The 20,396-nt window shown below is 42.7% G+C and overlaps 4 protein-coding genes across 4 annotated transcripts in view; 2 read left to right on the top strand and 2 right to left on the bottom strand.

The window, feature by feature from the left end:
- Positions 1-5,187: 5,187 nt before the first annotated feature.
- Positions 5,188-6,473, bottom strand: LOC11175919 (antigen 5 like allergen Cul n 1). Its single transcript, XM_003436407.2, has 3 exons — positions 6,015-6,473; positions 5,691-5,935; positions 5,188-5,598 (listed from the first exon to the last, which is right to left on the bottom strand). Exons 1-3 carry the CDS (start codon positions 6,309-6,311, stop codon positions 5,355-5,357), a joined length of 786 nt encoding a protein of 261 aa, XP_003436455.2. The 5' UTR covers positions 6,312-6,473; the 3' UTR covers positions 5,188-5,354.
- Positions 6,474-9,441: 2,968 nt separating this feature from the next.
- On the bottom strand, positions 9,442-10,782 carry LOC1275030 (antigen 5 like allergen Cul n 1). Its single transcript, XM_314254.6, has 3 exons — positions 10,211-10,782; positions 9,895-10,139; positions 9,442-9,801 (listed from the first exon to the last, which is right to left on the bottom strand). Exons 1-3 carry the CDS (start codon positions 10,502-10,504, stop codon positions 9,558-9,560), a joined length of 783 nt encoding a protein of 260 aa, XP_314254.6. The 5' UTR covers positions 10,505-10,782; the 3' UTR covers positions 9,442-9,557.
- A 4,942-nt stretch (positions 10,783-15,724) lies between these two features.
- LOC1275029 (uncharacterized) lies at positions 15,725-16,849 on the top strand. Its single transcript, XM_314253.4, has 2 exons — positions 15,725-16,049; positions 16,124-16,849. Exons 1-2 carry the CDS (start codon positions 15,847-15,849, stop codon positions 16,305-16,307), a joined length of 387 nt encoding a protein of 128 aa, XP_314253.1. The 5' UTR covers positions 15,725-15,846; the 3' UTR covers positions 16,308-16,849.
- Positions 16,850-18,107: 1,258 nt separating this feature from the next.
- LOC1275027 (band 7 protein AGAP004871-like) overlaps positions 18,108-20,396 on the top strand; it is a 37,402-nt gene continuing 35,113 nt past the window's right edge. Inside the window, exon 1 of the mRNA XM_003436405.2 lies at positions 18,108-19,103. Coding sequence (XP_003436453.1) covers positions 18,845-19,103 — 259 coding nt within the window. The 5' untranslated portion in view covers positions 18,108-18,844. The remainder of the gene's footprint in view (positions 19,104-20,396) is intronic.

Below are 20,396 nucleotides of genomic sequence, written 5' to 3'. Positions count from 1 at the left end.
TTTCAAACAACGCCAGGAATAAACAATTATTGAGGGTTACACAATAGTTATTCATAATATGTTATGTTGCACGGCCGGGTTTGTTTCTCAGCAGGATCATCTCGTCGTTACAAACACTAACTAATTTATCATTGTAGAACTCTCTCTCTCTTTATCACTTGATTAGAAGTCACATATATATGGAGTAAGCCTGGACGCTTATGAATAGCTCCACGTAAGTCAGTATGTCAATAAAATGAAAGTAAACAGCAATAAAATGTTCATCAAATAAGGTTGTTTTTTATACAGATTTGTTCGATAGTCTTACGATATAGTTTCTCATAATCTCAGTGAAGAGGTTAGAAGTTCTTGGAAATTGGTTCAATGCTGCCTGTTGCAAGTTCCCCACGTTATCTACCTAATTGGGCTGAAATAATGAACATTCATTAATCGATCGTTTCATTAATCTTAAAATAAGTACATATATACAAATAAAAACATCACATATATTTGATTTTTTTATTGTTTAGCAAATAATACATAGCTTTATGGATTATCACAACGTACCTTAACGTCAATCATTTCCTATGTAAAGTTTCACAATGTGATGTTCAAACATATTGTTTGGCTGATTCAAAATCATAATATTTGTTGGAACATAAAGCTACATAAATAAAATTGATACTACAAAATGAGATGAATTCAATTCATTCAACATTATTTCATTGTACAGTACACCTTACTGTTGCATATTGAATTTTTGCATTTAACTTAATCCTTTTTCAAAAGTGAAATGAAAACGCTTGACTGGATTCAATCATGTCCAATTTGCGATCCAGCATATACAAACAATACATACATGCACGAAACGAAAACAGAAACTTAAATTACTAACAGCAGTGCAGCTCGGTTCCGCATGGCTACAAGCTTTCATTGTGCTTGAAACAACAGAGCAACAAAGCCGAATAAAACAACGCATCGTTTTTTTTTATCGATGTGTGTACGTTTGCTTTCGCTTTTGTTAAACTTTTAACAAAGTTTTAATCAAAACAGTCGAACAATGGCACCAAACCGGTCCAATTACCGTATGTTCGATGAACGTGTTTGCTCTACTTTTTAACTTAAAAAAACGACATCGCCCGAACCGGCTCGACACATTGAACGCATACATGAATATAGACGTACGTGCGGTCAACGGTCGGGGGCCAATCGGTTGACCGGAAGTTGCTTAAGCATAAACATGCTCTACCCAGGTTCAATAACTTTATCCGTGTGTTTCACGGGACCGATTCACCGCCGAAGACGAACCAACGAACGACGTCGCTTCGCACACCAACAGACCGAGGATTATGGATTTAATTTAACAGATCACCGATTTGTGCACTAACGCTACGTCGTGCCCGGAAGGAACGTCTCGGTGATGGCGTTGAACAGGCAGCTAACCATCACCGAAATTTGCAATCTGTTTCTTATCGTTAAACATCTTGCAGTGGAGGGGTTTCCCGTACGGTGTGTGCAGACGCACGGCCGGTTTGCCGAAAGATTAAGGAAAACTTTACTCTTATAGTTCCTTCACGTGCCTGATCGAATGCGGCGCGGCACTGCGATGTGTGTCTGACTGGCGGAAACAAGTGGAAGAATTTAATTAACAGTGTATCAGATGATGCCCGTACGGGCTTTACTTACACGGGGCCCAAACTTTGGCCTTGCGATGGGTTAAGCGATTTCAGCAATTCTGTAAGAAGCCTTGCTGAAGCTTTTTTGTGGAATGGGAAAGTGAGTCAGACGGGGGTGCTAGGTTTGCTGTAGTTTGGCTTGCTATCGCTTTATCATTCGGTTGTATTTGCTGCACTCGTAAATGTTAACGATGGGTCTACGATTCGATTGCCGTACTAAATTGCTCTCGTAGAGCGAGAGTTCCTTTTTTTATTGAGCCACGAAGTGTTAATTAGCAATTGCTCTTAATCGAACGGTTCAAGAAATCCTTCATAGGGTGTGATTGATGTAATTAAAGGTTTATAAAATCACTTGCTCAAGAAGTTAGTTGAAATGAGATCACTCTCTATGATTAACCAACAAATTGAATGTTTTTGGATCTGCTGAACTTTCTGGACGAAAAATTTGGATCTAACTAACAAGCTGAATATTTATTTCTATTGAACATCGCAGTTCTTAACAAGAGAAAAGCTACACGAAAAGATCACCTTATGTTCGGTTCGCTATGTAGATCGAAATAAATATTGAAAAGGAAATTTTATTAGTTTCCTTAAAACTTTACATTTAATTGGACAATGCTGTTTCTTCGCTTCCATACGTTTCCTGCAATTTCAGTACACCCTTTGCTGGCACTTTTCGCTTATTAATTGTATTCATACATAATAAAACGTAACGACGTTCGGTGAAGCACAAAAAAAGTTTTCACAATGAAACGAGCTTAAGCAATTGCCACATTATCTATTCACACCGGAAGTGCATCACGATGTACTTTTAGTACATGCCGTATCGTATCGGTGGAAAATGTGTCGTAACGCACAAAACTACCACGTTGCAGTAAGTGTTCGGTTTCATGCAGACACCGCTACAGCACAGTCTCACACGATGCATTTCCATTGCAACAACCAGCATCAAGTTCCGCGGGGGAAACTGTGTCGAACTTTGCCTCTATCATTAGCCGTAGTACAGGGTGGAGGTGAAGTTTTGCAGCAAAGATTTCTCCCCTTCGTTCTATCCGTTTCCGGCTCTCGTTAGGGGACCTTCGCAAGGATCATCGCTTTGTATCAACGCGGACCGCGGACAGCCCCAGCATATCACCGTCATATACGATCCTTGGGGACCAGCTCCAGCAACGTTTGCGATGCGTTCACTGCTCGTGTTTCGGCCGCAATCGCCTAAAGGACAGAAGAGAAAACTGTGCCATCTTTTGCACATCAAAACGCTTTCCACATCGGTCGGACGGTTAGCCAGGTGCACTTTTGCACGGTGCAGCGCGTGCAGCCGTGGTTGAGGATTCTTTGTCACTGATTTCTCTTCCTGTCGGTGGAATCTTTCAAATATCTTCCGTTTGCTAACTTTTGACTAGTGTTACGCTTTTTTTCTCGCAGTTCTTTTGCTTCCCACCAACGGGTACATCGTTGAGCAGACCTCTTATATGACTCGGGTATAATCTATGCCCTGGTACATACCATTAGCTGCAGAAAGTACGGAAAAGAGAGCAAATGGGAAAGTTTTCTTTTTCGATTCTCTACCGCATGGCGCTTCCTTTTACACTGCTGACATTGCAGGATTTTTTCGAGAATGAGAAAGACACATTCAACAGCCACATTTGCCGTCGAGCACTATGCTATGACGATTTTGCGAACCCTTAAATATACAGCGTTAAAAAGTTGGTTTAATTTTGGTTCATTTACAACAGCTGCCAGGCACAGCTTTAGCGTAGTTTTAATGAAGCTTTTCATTGTGCTTTACCAAGACCGTTTGACTGGGTGTGTAGTGCTCATCTTTCTATGTTTATGTTTTGGAGTATGCTCACTCAATGGCGCATGATCACACTATCTAAAAAAATGAGCAACATTATTCTTCTTCTTATTGGCGGTAACGACCTACGCGGTCAGGTCTCCTATATCAGCTATCGAGAATTTTTAAGTACACCGCAGCTTTGCTACAAGGAGACGGTTCATGTGAGGCTTGAACCTACGATGGGCAGGTTGTTAACTTGGGGGTGTTGATGACTTTACCACGGGGATCGCACCGAAAGCAAACTTATTTTTGCCTTCATTTATCAAAACTATAAAAAAATCACAAACATAAATCATAAATTAAACGGAACCGTGACGGAACGCTTTTGGGGAAAATATTAATAAATAATTAGGAATAGCACATTAAAGCGCACCGTATATTGGTGCATATTTTAACATATTTCGTTAAATATGTTTGCTTTATTTCGTGCTATATTTTATAGTATATTTTAGCTGTAAATAGGGACCCTTTTGACTTTTAGCTTTAAAGCTACATTCTGAATCACGAAAATGTTCAAGGATTAATTTCTTTGAATGAAAGAGAGAAATCAAGGAAATAATTAGTTTTGCAGCCCACAGCTACATCAGACATGAGCTAATATCAATACGATTGTAACATATTACAGTAATTTTCAAGGCAAAAAGAAATTTTCAAATGAAAACACGTACGGCAATACAGGAATTAAAAATCACATATCACTCCAGCAGCATTCATTGGAACTAATTATACTAACCATGATCCAATTATGATCCAAAGTTAATTATACTATAACATAACAAAGTAGAGAGTTTTAATTCCTGGAAATCAATTCACCATCATGTGCAAATATTAACCACTAAAACAAACTGGGAGCAAAGTAATCCGGAGAATGTGGATGAATCGCAAAATAATCACTTTAAAGTACCAATGCAATTCCATCCACCTTAAAGCTGTTACCTATCGATGAACATGCAAACTACTGTACTTCTCTGGTTACAAACATACTTCAAACAACCTCGAACTACCGTGCGGAAGCTAATGAAAAATCATTCATTACACACCATCGTTCTAATTACATTCAACGCACTTGTGCACTTCTATTACTCTACCCTGCATAAGGTAAACAAAAATACCAAAAATATGCCCCCTCCAAATCGGATACAATGAAATGGTGTGAAAATTAATTTAACAATTACCCTACGCAAACGCAAACTACGACATGGTTGCGGTTGAGCCGTGCAGCGATTGTTGCCCCCATTCTTCTGTTTGAATGGGCACTGCCACCGGTAGCAAAATGGTTACAATTGGAGCTGAATGATGGTGGTGATGGATGAAATTCCAGCAGCAAATCAACCTGATGGAACATCAGCCTGCACAGCTGCACACTAATTAAACGTTCAATAATTCAATTGCCTTCACGGTGCCGTTCGTCAATCTGCTTAGAAACGACAGGAACCATATTTTGGTGGGGTTGGGAGTTTAAGTTCGGTTGATTGTTTAACGATCGCAAAAATTTTCTTCAATATAGCAAACCATATGACGGATGACGGTGAACCATTTGTGCCGTGGCCATTTAAAATGAATCAATTCTAGGAAGTAAATAATCGTGAGCGTTTAATTTTGACGTATTGAATGGTGACTGGTTGTGCAACTTAAAAGTTCTTAAAAAATGCTTATTTTCTTTCAAATAGTAACTCATTAGTTCATATTCAATCATGCTAAATAATTTTATTATTTATTTACATCAATTTCTTTAGCAAATCCAAAATATCTAATTTATCAAACAACACTAAATAGCGAAATGCTTCTACAAACATCGTCAATCAATGCTACTAGTGATGTTTTTGTCAATCGTGTGGCAAAGTCATTCCTGTTAATCCCTAGAACGGCACCGAAACCGGTTCGTCAGGATTGCAGAGGCCTTCGTAAGCCGAGTTGCAACCAGTAGTACAGCCAGTGCACGGATCGCCTGCCGCATACATCGGTAATCCAACGAAATCGGTAAACGAATAGTTGCACACCAGGTACAGGAAAGGGTCACCATTATCGGACCACTGGGACATCGCGCAACCCAGCTTGTTCGATTTATCCGCAGCCATTACGGCGAAGTGGAAAATCATAGTACTGCAATGAGTGAGGCCAAAATGAGAAGAATTAAAGATGAAAAAACGAGCCATAGGGACGTCCCTTTCAGGACTTCAGCGTCCAACACTTACTGTTTTCCCGGATCGTACATGCTGTTGACCATGCGCGAGTTCACATCGAGACGCTCATCCCACCAGGACGAGATCAGGTCCTTGATCACCTGCGGGATGTTGTCGATCGACGGGGCCGTCGTTTTGATGTGGTTCAGGTTCTGACCCGAATAGCGAATCGTATCCGTGTTGTGACAGGCGTCATGCTTCTGCACGCACCGATTCGCGTTCAACTGAGCCATTTTTGCCAGCTCGTCGTCCCAGGTCTAAGCAAAGAATCATTATTTATTGACAGGTTGGAAACAATCACAGATCCAATAAAATCACTAATATACAAACACCTACCATCGTGGTCATTTGTTTGGCTTTTGGGAGCCACTTGACGCCACCGGTGGCGACGGTGCTACGATACTTGTTGTGCTCGTCGAGCATAATTTTCTTGTACTCCTCGGTAACCTCGATCACCTGTGCCCCTTCGGGACAGTTGCTGGTGAAGCCTCCCGGGTTGTTGCACCCAATGTGAGCGTCTCCAGGATCGCACAGATCGGGATTGCAGTAATCCTGAGCTTCCGTCGTCTTCATGGCCGCTGCCACAAGCACTGCCAGCAGCAGCACCATCTTGCCTTTTCCATACGCCATCATGATGAAGCGTTCAATCCTTCACTGTACAGTAGTTACCTACGGCTCTCTAAAACAGAAACTGATGCTAGGGAATAGGATGGCTTGGAAATTTATACTAAAATGTACAACGAGATGTATCTTCGTACGCGTACGGATGCTGTGGTTGTGCCTAACCCTCTCTGCTATTTGAGGGGGCTGGTCTAAATTAAGCTAGATATATTTCAATTCCACGAACACAAACAGCCGGCTTATAATGGCTCGCGATATCTTCCATTCGATCAAGCGGCTCATTTAGATCAATCTCATCAACCTCGGTTATCCCATGAAAACGCGACCACAGCTACGCGTTTAATGTATTCAACAAAATGACTATCATACAAATGTAACGTGTTTTCTGACATAACGATAGATAATAATTTTAATCGATGCAATAGAGAAATTACGAGTTGCTATGGTTTATATTATTTTTTTTCAATTTGTGGAATCAATCAATGAATTGCCAAATGACAGAATTATCATTTCATCTATCAATTTAAAGCCCTCAATTAGTGGCGCATTGACACGAGTGGATGTCCTTATGTCACTCTAAGCCCTGCGAGTGAGTAGGAAGTGTCGAGTGAGAAGGATTTTTGAGAAATTCTTGTGCGGTGAAAGATCAAGATGCAAATTTACTCGTGACTGTGGTGTAAGGTATTTTTCGCGAGGCAACAATCGGCTGCTTAATTTTAGTAGTGCTTCATTCACCCATGCCATCAATACGTCCTCACTATGTTGATTTCCATTATACGTAACGAAACCATCGATTCGGAAAAGAATAATTAAATATTTTTGAGTGTGAAGTGGCAAAGGCAATTGATTTTATATCGCACAGATAAGATAATCCATTCCCGGTGATAATTGTTTCACCCGCGGTCTATGACGTCAATAACTTCAATTCGAATTACATTCAACACAATTGCATATCCCACGAGGTGCAATGTGCATCAAGGTGGAATGGATTTCCATACCACACGTGATTAGGGTTTAACGAGCGGCTGCAAAAAACAAAAACAAAATTGCTCGTTAACTTTATGCGTTAAGTTTAATTACACCTTGTGAACAATCGCACCCACAATCAGCTAGTTTATTGCCTTGGTTATTTTAAGTGTATAAAATCTAGAAGCAAAAGTTTTATAAAGGCAATTGCACACTACACAAACTAAAAGCTATGGACGAAAATACACATGATGTAGAGATACTATTTTGTTAATGTTAAAATATATCACCGAAGAATATAAGCCAAGACAAAGTGCGTAAAATGTTCGTTGAACGGACGAAAAAGGTAATTAGCAAAAACGGGAAATTGAAAGAATATTTACAATAAATAAAACAGCCCACTCGAGACTGCTCTTATGCATGTACACCTACATATCAACACAAGACGCGCAATTCAGTGGTTCGGGTAGTTAATTCCGCCGCCGTGGTACTGAGCTCGTAAAGGTCACCAACGGAGTTCAGCAAACGGGTCATGCAGAGCATGGGGTCGCGGGCGCCAAACCATGTCCGCGATGCAGTAATAACCAGCTCCCGTTAACAAGCCCAGTGATTAATGCCAGCCTGACATGCAAAATACAGTCTACGAGTTAAGGGAGCCCCAGCAGCAGACATCTTGTCTAATAATGAAATATAAAAACATGCTTGGTTAGAAAAAATATAACCTCTTTATAAGTCTACATCTATAGGACGTGACGGTCGACCCTATCACAATAAAGCATATCGTAATCTTAAAATTAAATTCGAATTCTTACTAACGTTTTCATTACAAAAAAAAAGACCTTTCTTCGGATGGATGTAGCCAAAAAACCAAGACAGAAAAAGGGTGTCCATAAACATTCCCTTAAAGCTAATTATTTAACCATATTCATTATATAACCATGTATTTGAGATCTGTCGTCGATCAATTCCTCTTCAGTTTGCATGGCAAAATTGTAAGATTAGAGCTATTGGATCATCATTGGATTGGTCTAAAAATTCTCGTTTGGACGCAGCTGGGGGATGTTGGTCTGATTCGCTGACTAGGGTATTACATCGATATTTAGCCGATCCAAATGATTTTCCTCGGACTTCATTTCCACCATCATTTGGAACCTCAAGACGCTCAGTGTCGCCGGCCATTCGGAACGCGGCTTTCTTTCGATGCCCTGATTGTTGTCTTATAGTGCCAAGCTGTTGTAGAGGACGGTCCCGTGCAGTCGTCTTGAACTCGAACGACTCATTCACATGCCCGTCATGGGATCAAGCCTAGAATGGACCGTTGCCCCGTAACAAGGACTGACTATCCAGCTGCCTGGCACAGAATAAAGTCTCAAAAGCCTGTATACGTTGGCATGTCCCTTTCCGTCGTGGCGTGGTGCCTTTCTTTGATCGCGCACGCTTCACTTGTTTGGCCTTCACGGTTAAAGTTTGATTGATAGAGATGGCCAATTGTGTCTACTTATGTTTGTGACTTATAGGATACTGTTATTGAAAGTGCCATCATCGTTTCGTTAGTGCGGGTGAATAATTCATAAAAAATCGACAATTTCTGTGCATTTCTCAATGTAAATATTACTCGTAAGTACTGTTTGCCCGCCCTCCAAAAACCACTCTTATGAATGACTAGAATAATTCCGGTTGTATCATACAATGTGATATTGGATGTGAAGGAGAGGTTTGGAATGCAATCGACGAAAAAGAATGTAATAAAAACACAACATATCAACTGGGAGCTAGAACATCGAGAGCAATTGAATCATTGGATTAATATGTCAATGTTATTGGATTATTTTGTACCTTACTAGATTATTGCCTTACAATGTGACCGGTAGAAGCTATTCAGTAGTGATGAAAAGCCTCGACAGACATACAAGGCCGCTAGGTATGTTTCACTCAGCAAATACATTGCAGAATTCAAATAAATTTCAAATCAAGCATTTGAACTTTAATTTAATTAAGTCACTCGATGTCCCAGCTCCTGGGTCTGTACAGACAAGCTTGAAAGAGGCCAGAAACGCTTCGCTCGTTTAACCCTTCGGCATCTCCTTTGGCACGGAGACTATCCACATTGTAAAAAAAATATATCGTTTACGGATATTGATCGTTTTCTTTGCTTCGGATACACACATTCAACCAATTATGTGCTGATGAATGATTATGCCTTTATTGAGCTGCCATAAAATATGGAGCAGATATTTGATCGTGATTGTCGCGCCGTTCCTTGATATAGCCTGGCAGTATGGCCAGTGTCAATTAGTACGGCACCGAGACTGGTTCGTCTGGGTTGCAGAGTCCTTCGTAGGCGGAGTTGCAGCCCTTGGTACAACCAGAGCACGGTTCACCCTGAGCGTACATCGGCAGACCGACAATATCCGTGAAGGAATAGTTGCACACCAGATACATGTAAGGGTTGCCATTCTCCGGCCACTGGCTGATGGCGCATCCGATCTTGTTCGCCTTATCCGCGGCCATCACGGCAAAGTGGAAGATCATGGTGCTGAAGGTTTAAAGAAAAGAATTGTAAGGCGTCATTGCTGTGTACTCATATGGTTCTGATGGTAAAAAACAGACTCTTTTGAAAAATACTTACTGTCTGCCCGGATCGTACATGGCCTTAACCATGCGCGAGTTCACATCGAAACGCTCATCCCACCAGGACGAGATCAGGTCCTTGATCACCTGCGGGATGTTGTCGATCGATGGTGCGGTGGTCATGATATGATTCAGGTTCTGGCCCGAGTACCGATGCTTGGCAGTGTTGTGGCAGTCGTCATGCTTCTGCACGCACCGATTTGCATTCAGCTTGGCCAACTTGGCCAGCTCGTCGTCCCAGGTCTAGAGAAATGGATCGATCAGCTCGTGTTATTTGCTTTGTTAGTTAAGAAGTATCATCCCACAAAACCTACCATCGTGGTCATCTGCTTGGCCTTCGGCAGCCACTTCAAGCCACCGGTGGCGACGGTGCTACGATACTTGTTGTGCTCGTCTAGGATGATCTTCTTCAGCTCGTCGGTCATCTTGATCACCTTGGCCCCGGACGGACAGTTGCTGGTGAAGCCTCCCGGGTTGTTGCACCCAATATGATCATTGCCCGGATCGCACAGATCGGGTTTGCAGTAGTCCTGGGCCACAGTTGTTTTCAGGGCCGCTGCAACAATCACTGCCAGCAGCAGCACCATCTTGCCTTTTCCACTCGACATTTTCGTAACACCTTCCGAAACGCTTCCAAATGTTGCAAGCAGATCACTCGCGGTACAGAAACACAGCTTCAGTTGCCCTCTAAACCTCTCCGTTCAGTGCCGTACAAACACTGATAACTTGAAGAGAAATTACATGAACCTTTATACCAACTACTGCTTCGCCTACGCTTTTGGCAGGGCAATTCGTTTTTATCAAATCGAAGGCATCAGTTTCATTAGAATTCCTTTTCACGCACCTAGATGCTTAAAGTAATTTACTCACACACATTCGCACTGGCAGCTACTACTTGGCAATAAAAAAAGAAAAAGATGATCGAGCACTACAAATCACTACCAGCCCGATTGAAGCTGCCCGATAATGCCAATTGAGCACAGTTTCACAATTAAAGCTTCGGCGTAGATCGAGAGCGATTAGCTTGCGATTAGAATCGCCACGGCAGCCAGCATATCGTAAATCGTAAAAAAGCAAACGTGATATTCCGTACACAGATTACATTCGCTGATAAGGTGCAGCATGCATTATGTAATGGTGTAGATAAAAATAAGTACCAAAAAAACTCATATAGCGCCGATTAAACTGCAATTAATTATTAATTCATTTCTATTGCATATAAATTCACGTGGTAATAATTATTCTCATGCCATTTGTGACGTAAATGGACCACAGCTATGCCCGTGTGTTCCTGAATTGTGATCCATCGTAGCGAAGCCCGTTTTGTTCCGTGATGGTCAATGATACGCGTGATTTTGTTTTGTTTTTGGTTGGTTCGCTCGTTTCATATGTTGAGCTAGTTCTATTTGCTTCATTTACGATAAAGCGTGAAAAATCAATTATTATAAGACACTCAAAAACTCTCAAAACACTCAAAAAATGTAAAGATTTTTTTATTTTGTAATCACTTGCCACAGCCATTCAGCGAATGGCTTATGAGCTTTTATTTATTTTTTGGAAACTTTTTGCTGTTCGATTTGTCAGTTTATAGACAATATAAGGAGAAAAATGCAACAGCGTTTCGTTCTTCTGTTTAAACTTCATTATCGTACTAGATAAGCCGGTCTCGTGGTACAGTCGTCAACTCATACGGCTTAACAACATGCCAGTCATGAGTTCAGGCCCCGAATAGACCGTGCCCGCATACGTGGGACTGACTATCCTGCTATGATAACAATAAGTCACTGCAAGCCAAGCTTATTTTCACTAATAGTGGGTACAGGCAGGCCTTGACCGACAACGGTTGTTGTGCCAAATAAGAAGAAGAAGCGTACTAGATAATGATCAGCAAGTCTTTTCATTGTCTTAATATTTAGACGAGAAACTAACAAACAAACAAAAATACAAAATACTGTTTCCATCTACGTTCGAATCTCGTGCCATTTGCATCGAATCGCAAACCACCTGCTTCGAATCGCATGTGTGCAACCATGGTTGAATCGCGTTCCACTACATTCGAATCGTGTGCCACTACGATCGAATCGTGTGCCGCTACCATTGGATTTATGAAAGATATGGTATAGCAAACTGTTTGTTTGCATTTGAAAGCTGCTTGCTTCTTCGCCGATGGCAATTCGTTTGTAAAATACTAATAAAAGGGAATTATTCTCTGATTATAGGCAAACTCCACAAAGATTGGTTGAAACCATGGATTTTACCATCAACAACGAACACCGGATATTAGTTGAAAACAAGGATTTTACCATCAACAAGGGACCACGATATTCGTTGATAACAAGGCTTTTACGTGTAATCATCATGTCGGGCATATGTTGTAAACTCGTACGAGTTGACTACTGTATCACGAAACCATTCCATCTTTTATTACTTTTAAATACACCTGTTTCACACCTTTCAGAAATCCAATGGTAGCGGCACACGATTCGATCGTAGTGGCATATGATTGGACCATAGTGGAACGCGATTCAACCGTACTGGCACGCGATTCAACCATGGGTGCACGCATTCGATCGTAGTGGCATGCGATTCGAAGCAGGCGGTTTGCGATTCGATGCAAACGGCACGAGATTCGAACGTAGATGGAAACAGGTGTATTATTGCAACAAGGACCATACGATACGTCCATTGCCTCAGCTGATGGGGAGAGAAGCGAACGATCCCTTTAGCCCGAAGCGCCGCGATCGTGTTTTCACGCACCCGGTCGCCTATCTTTGGGCGCACGACAAACGTAGCCACATTCTTACCACATAATTCAATAAAGTAAAGAATTTAAACAACTATTGTAAAGAACGCATAAAGGGTTTATTGTATATCCTTAAAAGCAACATATGAAACTAATGCAGAGCTGCGTTGTAAAAGTCAGGTTTCTCAGGAAATAGGGTTGAAATCAATTTCAACATTGAGACAGTTTCACCATCTGCATCAAGCCAGTGATAGCTTTTTGATCGTTTTTTAGATTTACACCTGTTTCCAGCTACGTTCGAATCGCAAACCGCCTGCTTCGAATCGCTTGCCACTACGATCGAATGCGTGCATCCACAGTTGAATTGCGTGCCAGTACGGTTGAATCGCGTTCCACTATGGTCGAATCATATGCCACTACGATCGAATCGTGTGCCGCTACCATTGGATTTCTGAAAGCAAGAGCATAGTAAACTGTTTGTTTACGTTTGAAAGCTGTTTCTTTCTTCGCCGACGGCATTTCGTTTGTAAAATACTAATAAAAGGGAATTATTCTCTGATTATAGGCAAACCCCACGAATATTGGTTGAAACCATGAATTTTACCATCAACAACGAACTCCGAATATTAGTTGAAAACAAGGATTTTACGTGTAATCAGTGAATAATTACCTTTGATTAGAATTTTACAAACGAATTGCCATTGGCGAAGAAAGAAGCAGCTTTCAAACGCAAACAAACAGTTTGCTAAGCCCTACCTTTTAGAAATCCAATGATAGCGGCACACGATTCGATCGTAGTGGCACACGATTCGACCGTAGTGGAACGCGATTCAACCATGGTTGCACGCATTTGATCGTAGTGGCATGCGATTCGAAACAGGCGGTTTGCGATTCGAAGCAAATGGCACGAGATTCGAACGTAGCTGGAAACAGGTGTAATTTGTGTATCAAGTATATTCCAGCGGAAGGATTAAAAACAATTCTTTGGCTGGAAAATGTAGAAAAACAGTGGCAAAATCAGAACAGTGGGTGAAGCAATGCCTGAACCACGACAGGTTGGGGGACAGTTCTTGGACCGAGATTAATTCAACACCAGTTTCTGGAAAACAGTCGGAAAAAAATGCTTTGAGTGTGGCTCAGCAGAGCTGGTTAACCATCACTCATGTATAAATTCAATGAAACTACTTTCGTTTATTTGTTTTTGTGTCCAGTTCTCTAAGCACTTATTTCAGTACCAAAAACAGCACCCACTCAAAACAAAGCTAGATCATTCGTGAAACTCCAATGTTCGCCATTTGCTTCCATAAACTACCAGCATACGCATAGTCGTTACTGAAAACGGGGGAAGCAGTGTGGCGCGTTTAGTTCCCCCCGTCCTAAACTGCTAATTAAATCCATTTTTCATGCACGATTAGCATCACACCTTGTGGCACACACTTCAATCGACACCTCGTCCGGCCCCCCGCGAACCAGTAAACCCGATGCACACGTGCAATTTACGCATTCACGAGCAGGAAGCCAGCCAGGGAAGGTGGTGAAATTGATTAACGTCAGCCTCGGTGCCGATATGATTGAGCTGATTGGTGGCACTGCAAGAACGATCGTGCAATATTGCTGCTGATGATTGGTTTCCTATTGCTCTAACTCCCGAGCCATATTCCCTCGTCCCATGTTACAACGAGCACTCAATATGCTGCTCACAATGAAGTATTTGCTGGTTTATTCATGTGTATGGCTTGCGGAAACAGTTCACATTTTTAACTGAATTATGATCTGGATTGGACGCTCCTGTTAGATAAACATGATACCGAATGTTGTGTAAACGTCATCGTACATTGTATTTAGCAGATCCACCACAATACGCATAACGTACAAGGGGGAAATAACAGGTTGGCCACTCTTGCTCTCCCGCTCGCCGAGTATTAATTATTCCATTTGCTTTAATCTTGTCGACTTAAGCCTGAGCTCATAAATTTAATTTAATCGATGCTTTTACTCGCATTTTTCTCGCGGGAACCGTTGCGATGCAATCCATCCCGGGCATCACTTATGTTGGTTCGAGTGTCACTTGATGGTAGTAGGATCTGTTGTGCTATCAGGGGAGGGGGATTTAATGGTTTCGTTGTTTTTTGTCACACACACTCGCGCTGGTAATGAAACATTATGAGTGGTTTTCTCCCGGCAAGCTTTACCTTCATTACGGGTAATCAATTTCCATGTGGTTATCAATTATTGCACCACAGTACCCCAGTGCCTCGTGAAGGTGTATTTTTGCGTGTGAATGCTACATGACATACGATGTGTTTTGTGATGTGTTTGGTAGGCGTTTTTTAACACAAGCAGTATCAATTCACTGCTGTTCAACATTATGTTCATTAATTAAAACGATCCATGTTGCCAAACAGGTAGTACAAAATCCAAAATGCGGTCAATGTACTTCTGGTATTTGCTGTGGCACAAATAATGAGTACTTCATTAACATTTGAGCAGAAAAAAAATTCTTATAATGATTTTTATTTACTGAGCATGTTTTTTTGCATCCTTTATGCTTATTTCTACAACTAATGACATGTATCACAAAATGTACACAGTTAGTTTTAATTGTAGTTCTCAAAAGGCTTAAAATCTTTCGCAAAAATAATGGTGTGATAGTTAGTTGATGATTGAAAACAACACACCATAATCTCACTAGTTGGGACTTATTTTAGATGGGTGCGAACTTGCTAATTGACACGCAATCGTATTACAACCAGTGCGATCATTCTGCTTTGAAATTTCCCATGCTATAGGTTGCTTTTAACCGTAATTTTTAAATGAAACACAAGCATTTTCACAACTAGATGTCGCTAGTGTCGCACCCTTCGGAAACGTGGTTGTTTCGAAGCACAGTGTGTGCTTGTTCTCAATCGAGACAACTTAAGTAGTCTGTACCAGTCAAAGTTTTACTTTTTTTTATTTAAAAAAAATCAAATTTTACAGCAATTTTTAATTGTTCAACTTGTTAGTGCATTGCACAATTCATACATATGCTCACCCTGTGTAGGCAATTTCTCAGCGCAAGATGACCATTCAATATACCACTGTGATTATTGACAGTTCTCTATTTGGTAAACAAAATACCAAGCAGTATCAACAACGCTGCTGCTCGCAAGTGCAACAAACTAGCCGAAGTAAAAACCATTAACTACCAATTCAAAATAGCGCACCATGTCCGAGGACGAAAACTGGTCCGTAAGCTGCTTCGAGGCAACTGACTGGATGCCCTCACCGGAAGAGCTCGAAAATGCTTACTGTGCGCTCGAGAAGGGCACGTACACGCTCGAGCTAAACTGGAAGTGTCCGGGGCGGAGGGCACCATCGCCGGCGAAAAAAGACGAACCCAAAGTGACGGAAACAGTTGACAAGGAGGCGTAAGTATAAGCCCGACGTAATGTGTACCAAGTCGCGTCTTCCAAAACTAACCCACTGTCCATTCCATTCCCAGTGCGGCTAAGAACAAAGAGTTCGACTTCATGGACGACGTTGCCCTGCCGCAGATGCGTGTGCGCGGCCAAACGAGCGGTCCGAAGGGGTCGGCCAAAAAGAAGACTACCAACTTTGCCGGCGTGCTGGACCACATGAAGAAGCACGGCCGGCTAACACAGTCCAAGGATAGCTCGGGAACGTAAACTCATGCACCCGCCGCATTTGTGCTATGTGTGTAAGTGTGTTCCTTTCCTTCGCTTTGCTATCGTGATTCGGGTCGATTTGGTCGATATTTTTAAAAACTAAATTTATGTGCCCCACCCCAATCGAAGATATTTGCGCGCGCCCATGTGGTCACAACCTGGTGAACCGCGTCAATCATCTACCATCATTTGGTGTAGTCAATAACGGGAGGCGGGAGTCGAGAGGAAAGGGGGCAGGGAAGGTCAACGAGGGACAAATTAATAGATCGATCGACCGTTAAACGACAGTAAACAGTTTATAAATAAATTTTTACGATGAAGGTTTTACCCGTCGCTGCCAAACGCTTGCTGGCAGGAAGAGCTAACAGGGTTGAAGGAGGTCCCCTATATGCGGCTAGCAGGTGTTCCCATAATTCAAAATTTGCGCGGGCATATTTTACGAAGCAAGGGAGCAGACAACTCAGCCGATAGGAAGTAATCGCAGCTTTGATTGTATATTTTTTGTATTAAAAAATGAAACAAACCTATTCAAATGTAACCCATAACCCCTGCACAACACGGGGAATGTACAATACTCACTATCCGAAACAATGTAAATATGATTCCCCGTCATAACGATAGCGTAACGACACACACACCTAACCCAAGGTGTACCATTCCGTGCAATCGTAAGCGAAACTGGTCACTGGCGGGCCACCTTGAGCTAACGCCACCCGAGCCCCTACACCATACGATATGAGCATCGACTGGCAGCGGTCCAACAATCATTAGGCAACATTCCTCCCAAATCGCATCACGCGTCATGTATTCGTGGTCAGGAAATGTGTTTCAAAGTTACGCCCCGCGCCCAATGGATGCCTACCTACCGGACAGGAATCGCCGGCCGGAGGAGTTGAGATTTCCTTTTCGTGATTTTTAACGTATCAAGCAGCACGAATAATTGCTCGCAGACCTCCGTTCGGTGGACAGTGTGATGGATTGAAGGCAAATAGACGATTTCTAACTGTACAGTGAGTAACTCAAGCAACTCAACCAACCATCACATCCATCACATACCCGCGCACCATTCCGTGTGTGTGTGGTTCTTGTTTTGGGGCGCACGAAGCTTACCGGTGCGGAACACACCGGGCCCGTGCCGTTTTCTTCAACAAAATTTCGTAGGATATTTGGTACATTCTTCGCAATGTACAATGGAGATTAACCTGGGCGAGATTGGTGGGCGAATAGGGTGGGTTGTGTTGGGGCGGCAGAGTGGGTAGTCGTAGTCCGGCTGCACAAATCCAAAACCGCGCTAAACGCATCAGAAATGTAAACACAGAATATCGTTTGCCCCGATCGACACCCATAACCGATCGCCGACCACCACTAGCACCGACGAGGGGCAAAAGTAAACTTTGCCTTAAAGGTGCGAGGTAAATCTAGCAACGGGTAGTACCGGCCCCACCCCGTCCTCATCATCGTGTGCCCTGTAGCCCTGGATTGCGTAGTTCATTTGTTAAACTATTCAATTCAAGAATAGAATTCGATGGAATTGAAATTTCCAATCAATCGGGGGAGTTCCTTGCCCCATTTTACTCCCTTGGTTTTCGTGATCGTGATCTCAATCAATCGTGCCGAAGACAATCGAACCATTAATTTTCCGCCGAAGCTAGGAGGGAGCGCAATATACTGACTGGGTCGTTGCGTCGGTGGACCAAGTAAAAGAGTCCGAGTTTGGGTTTGGGAAATTATTACACCAATATTTACACCCGTCCCAAGGAGAAGGAAGCTAAACAGAAAAACTTAAGGCGAGTTTATATACACATTGGTAGCGCGCCCGAGAACTAGCGAGAACGGTTGCCCGCTGGAGCAGTCACATCGGAATCGGGAAGATAAAAACTGCTCTCAGATCTTGCCACGCGGTTGAATAAACAGTGTCCAGTCGGTAAATTGCAGCTGTTTAGACCACAAGCACCGCAAGCAAGGCAAGCTCAGGTGCGTTCCGGGACTGACTGCTGATACTTCTGTGATCTTGCAGACCGCTCGTGGACAAGCTGGGCCGTGTCTGAGCGGCAGCTTCCAGCAAAAAAAAAGAAGATCGCACCAGAAACACCAACCAGGATAAGAGGATCAAAGTGAGGATCGAATCGAAACGACGGTTCCGTTTTTGCGCATCGGTCCCCGATCTCCGCTGCACGGTTGGGTCACGCGTGAGCTCAAAGGAAGGAAATTACGGTGTCTCGTGCTACTTTGCCGCGCTGTGGCGTGCCTCACCACACACTGCTCGCAGCCGTGTCCCAGGCCGTGTGCTTCTGGTGCGTGTTCGTGCCAGCTGCGCCACCGTTTCGCGCATCAGTACATCATAACGCTTCGGTACGGGCGGACTGCTGTTCGCGCTAGTGGCGCGCTTTCACCGTCAGCGCGCGTAACTGTGCTACACCGGTGCGTGTTTTTTGGCGTGCGACTGCGGCAAACGAACGGTGTGCTTGCTGGCGGAATTGTTGTCCGTAACCGGAACAGGCTAGTGTTGCGGTACAGTGAATTGTGCTTCCGCCAAGATGGATTGGGGTGAAAGAACGATCGTCGATGATCAGCAAAGTGTCGATGGGTTGCGGGCTGCCGACCTGCGCCACGAGCCACCGGCACATCAGCAGCAGCATCTGCTGCAGCAACCGCTACAGCAGCCCCTGCTGCAACCGGTACAGCAGCTGCACACGTACATGCCCCAGTCGACGACACCGTCGCAGCTGCCGCCGCCACACCACAGCCCGCTCTCGCTGGCCATACCGATATCCGATGCGTTGCGCCATCGAACAGGTAAGCTTCTGTACAGGGAAAACGTGATCGTGTGTTTTTTACAGCTAAGAGTGTTACAAACTGAAAGATGAAGATGATTCAACTCTTCAATCTCCTCTGCCGATATCTGTAACTTTACAGTTAAAGTGTACAAAATCCAGCAATCGCGATCACCACAAAACCCGAACGAAATGAAGCAATGCATCCGTTAATTCTTCACACCTCATGGGGGAGGGGTGCCGGCGAAGGTTTCGCTTTGGCACCATCGTGCACCTCCCTCCCAATTCTTCTTACTCCTTCACGCGAATTCGTTTGCTTCACTGTTCGCTTCGCGATCGATACGTTTCCCGCTGGCCACCAGCAGTAGTATCTCTCATACCGATCAACGACGGCGTGGGGAAGGCGTGTGGGTTAGTTTATTTTTATTTTGTTAACCAATCGATTAATGTAAAAATAAACACAAATCACGCAAAAAACAACACACACACTCCTTCCGCAGTGAAACACGCAACGCATCTTTTGGCGACCAGTACGCCCTCGGGGTGGAGTTTTTGACCGGCAACACGGTGGTTGTGGGTTGGTTGGGAGGGCGCAAAATGGGGAATATCGGAGTGCGCATCCTACGGGGGAAAAAGTGTGTTGTTGCGTCTTAGCAAGAGCGTCTTAGTTACCGATTATTATGATTTTTCTTCCTTGTAACGCTTGTAAAAAACGGTTCATCGTGTGCGCGAATGAGTTTAAAATGTTTTTGGACTGTGGATGGGGTTTTCTTTTTGCACATTCTTTGGATTTTTTTTGTTACTTTCTGTTCTGTTGTGAGTAGGATGAACATGTTGTTCGCAGTACCACCGTGTCCGAGTGTTTTGGATCGGATCCATTAATGGATAACGGCGAAAGGTAAAAAGGAAAACGGGAAACCTTTTAATTTTTTTTATAGGATCATGTTAGTGTCATTTTTAAAGACATTTTAACTAATTACCTTTAAAGACATTTTTTGCATTAACATTTGATACTTTTTCTTTGTTTTTTTCTGTAATTTGCTATTTTAATTCTGTCAAATTAACTCTTTCTTTAAGGTGTTTTTTTATTAAATTGAATAAGGCAGTTAAACTCTATAATGAAATTAAATGTTAAATTTGGATGCATATTTCAACATTACGTGATGCTTATTTCATAGAGAAAAACAAAAAAAAATATATATAAATCGATTAAAGTTTTTAACAAACATTTCATTCGTTTTACGCTAAGCTTTCTTTTTTAGTTAAAAAAAAGAAAATATAGTGGAACTTATTATACTGCGAACAAAATTAAAGT

Source organism: Anopheles gambiae, chromosome 2, assembly GCF_943734735.2.
Source record: "Anopheles gambiae chromosome 2, idAnoGambNW_F1_1, whole genome shotgun sequence".
NCBI classification, from domain to species: domain Eukaryota; kingdom Metazoa; phylum Arthropoda; class Insecta; order Diptera; family Culicidae; genus Anopheles; species Anopheles gambiae.
The sequence above is the reverse complement of the archived record's forward strand: the minus strand, read 5'-3'. Positions and strand labels throughout refer to the sequence as shown.

Coding starts and splice junctions, on each gene's coding strand:
- LOC1275029 (XM_314253.4), top strand. CDS start 15,847: ATGTCCGAGGACGAAAACTGGTCCGTAAGCTGCTTCGAGGCAACTGAC. Junction 16,050..16,123: donor GAAACAGTTGACAAGGAGGC/GTAAGTATAAGC, acceptor TTCCATTCCCAG/TGCGGCTAAGAACAAAGAGT.
- LOC1275030 (XM_314254.6), bottom strand. CDS start 10,504: ATGTCGAGTGGAAAAGGCAAGATGGTGCTGCTGCTGGCAGTGATTGTT. Junction 10,140..10,210: donor CCAAGCAGATGACCACGATG/GTAGGTTTTGTG, acceptor CCATTTCTCTAG/ACCTGGGACGACGAGCTGGC. Junction 9,802..9,894: donor ATGTACGATCCGGGCAGACA/GTAAGTATTTTT, acceptor TTAAACCTTCAG/CACCATGATCTTCCACTTTG.
- LOC11175919 (XM_003436407.2), bottom strand. CDS start 6,311: ATGATGGCGTATGGAAAAGGCAAGATGGTGCTGCTGCTGGCAGTGCTT. Junction 5,936..6,014: donor CCAAACAAATGACCACGATG/GTAGGTGTTTGT, acceptor TTCTTTGCTTAG/ACCTGGGACGACGAGCTGGC. Junction 5,599..5,690: donor ATGTACGATCCGGGAAAACA/GTAAGTGTTGGA, acceptor CACTCATTGCAG/TACTATGATTTTCCACTTCG.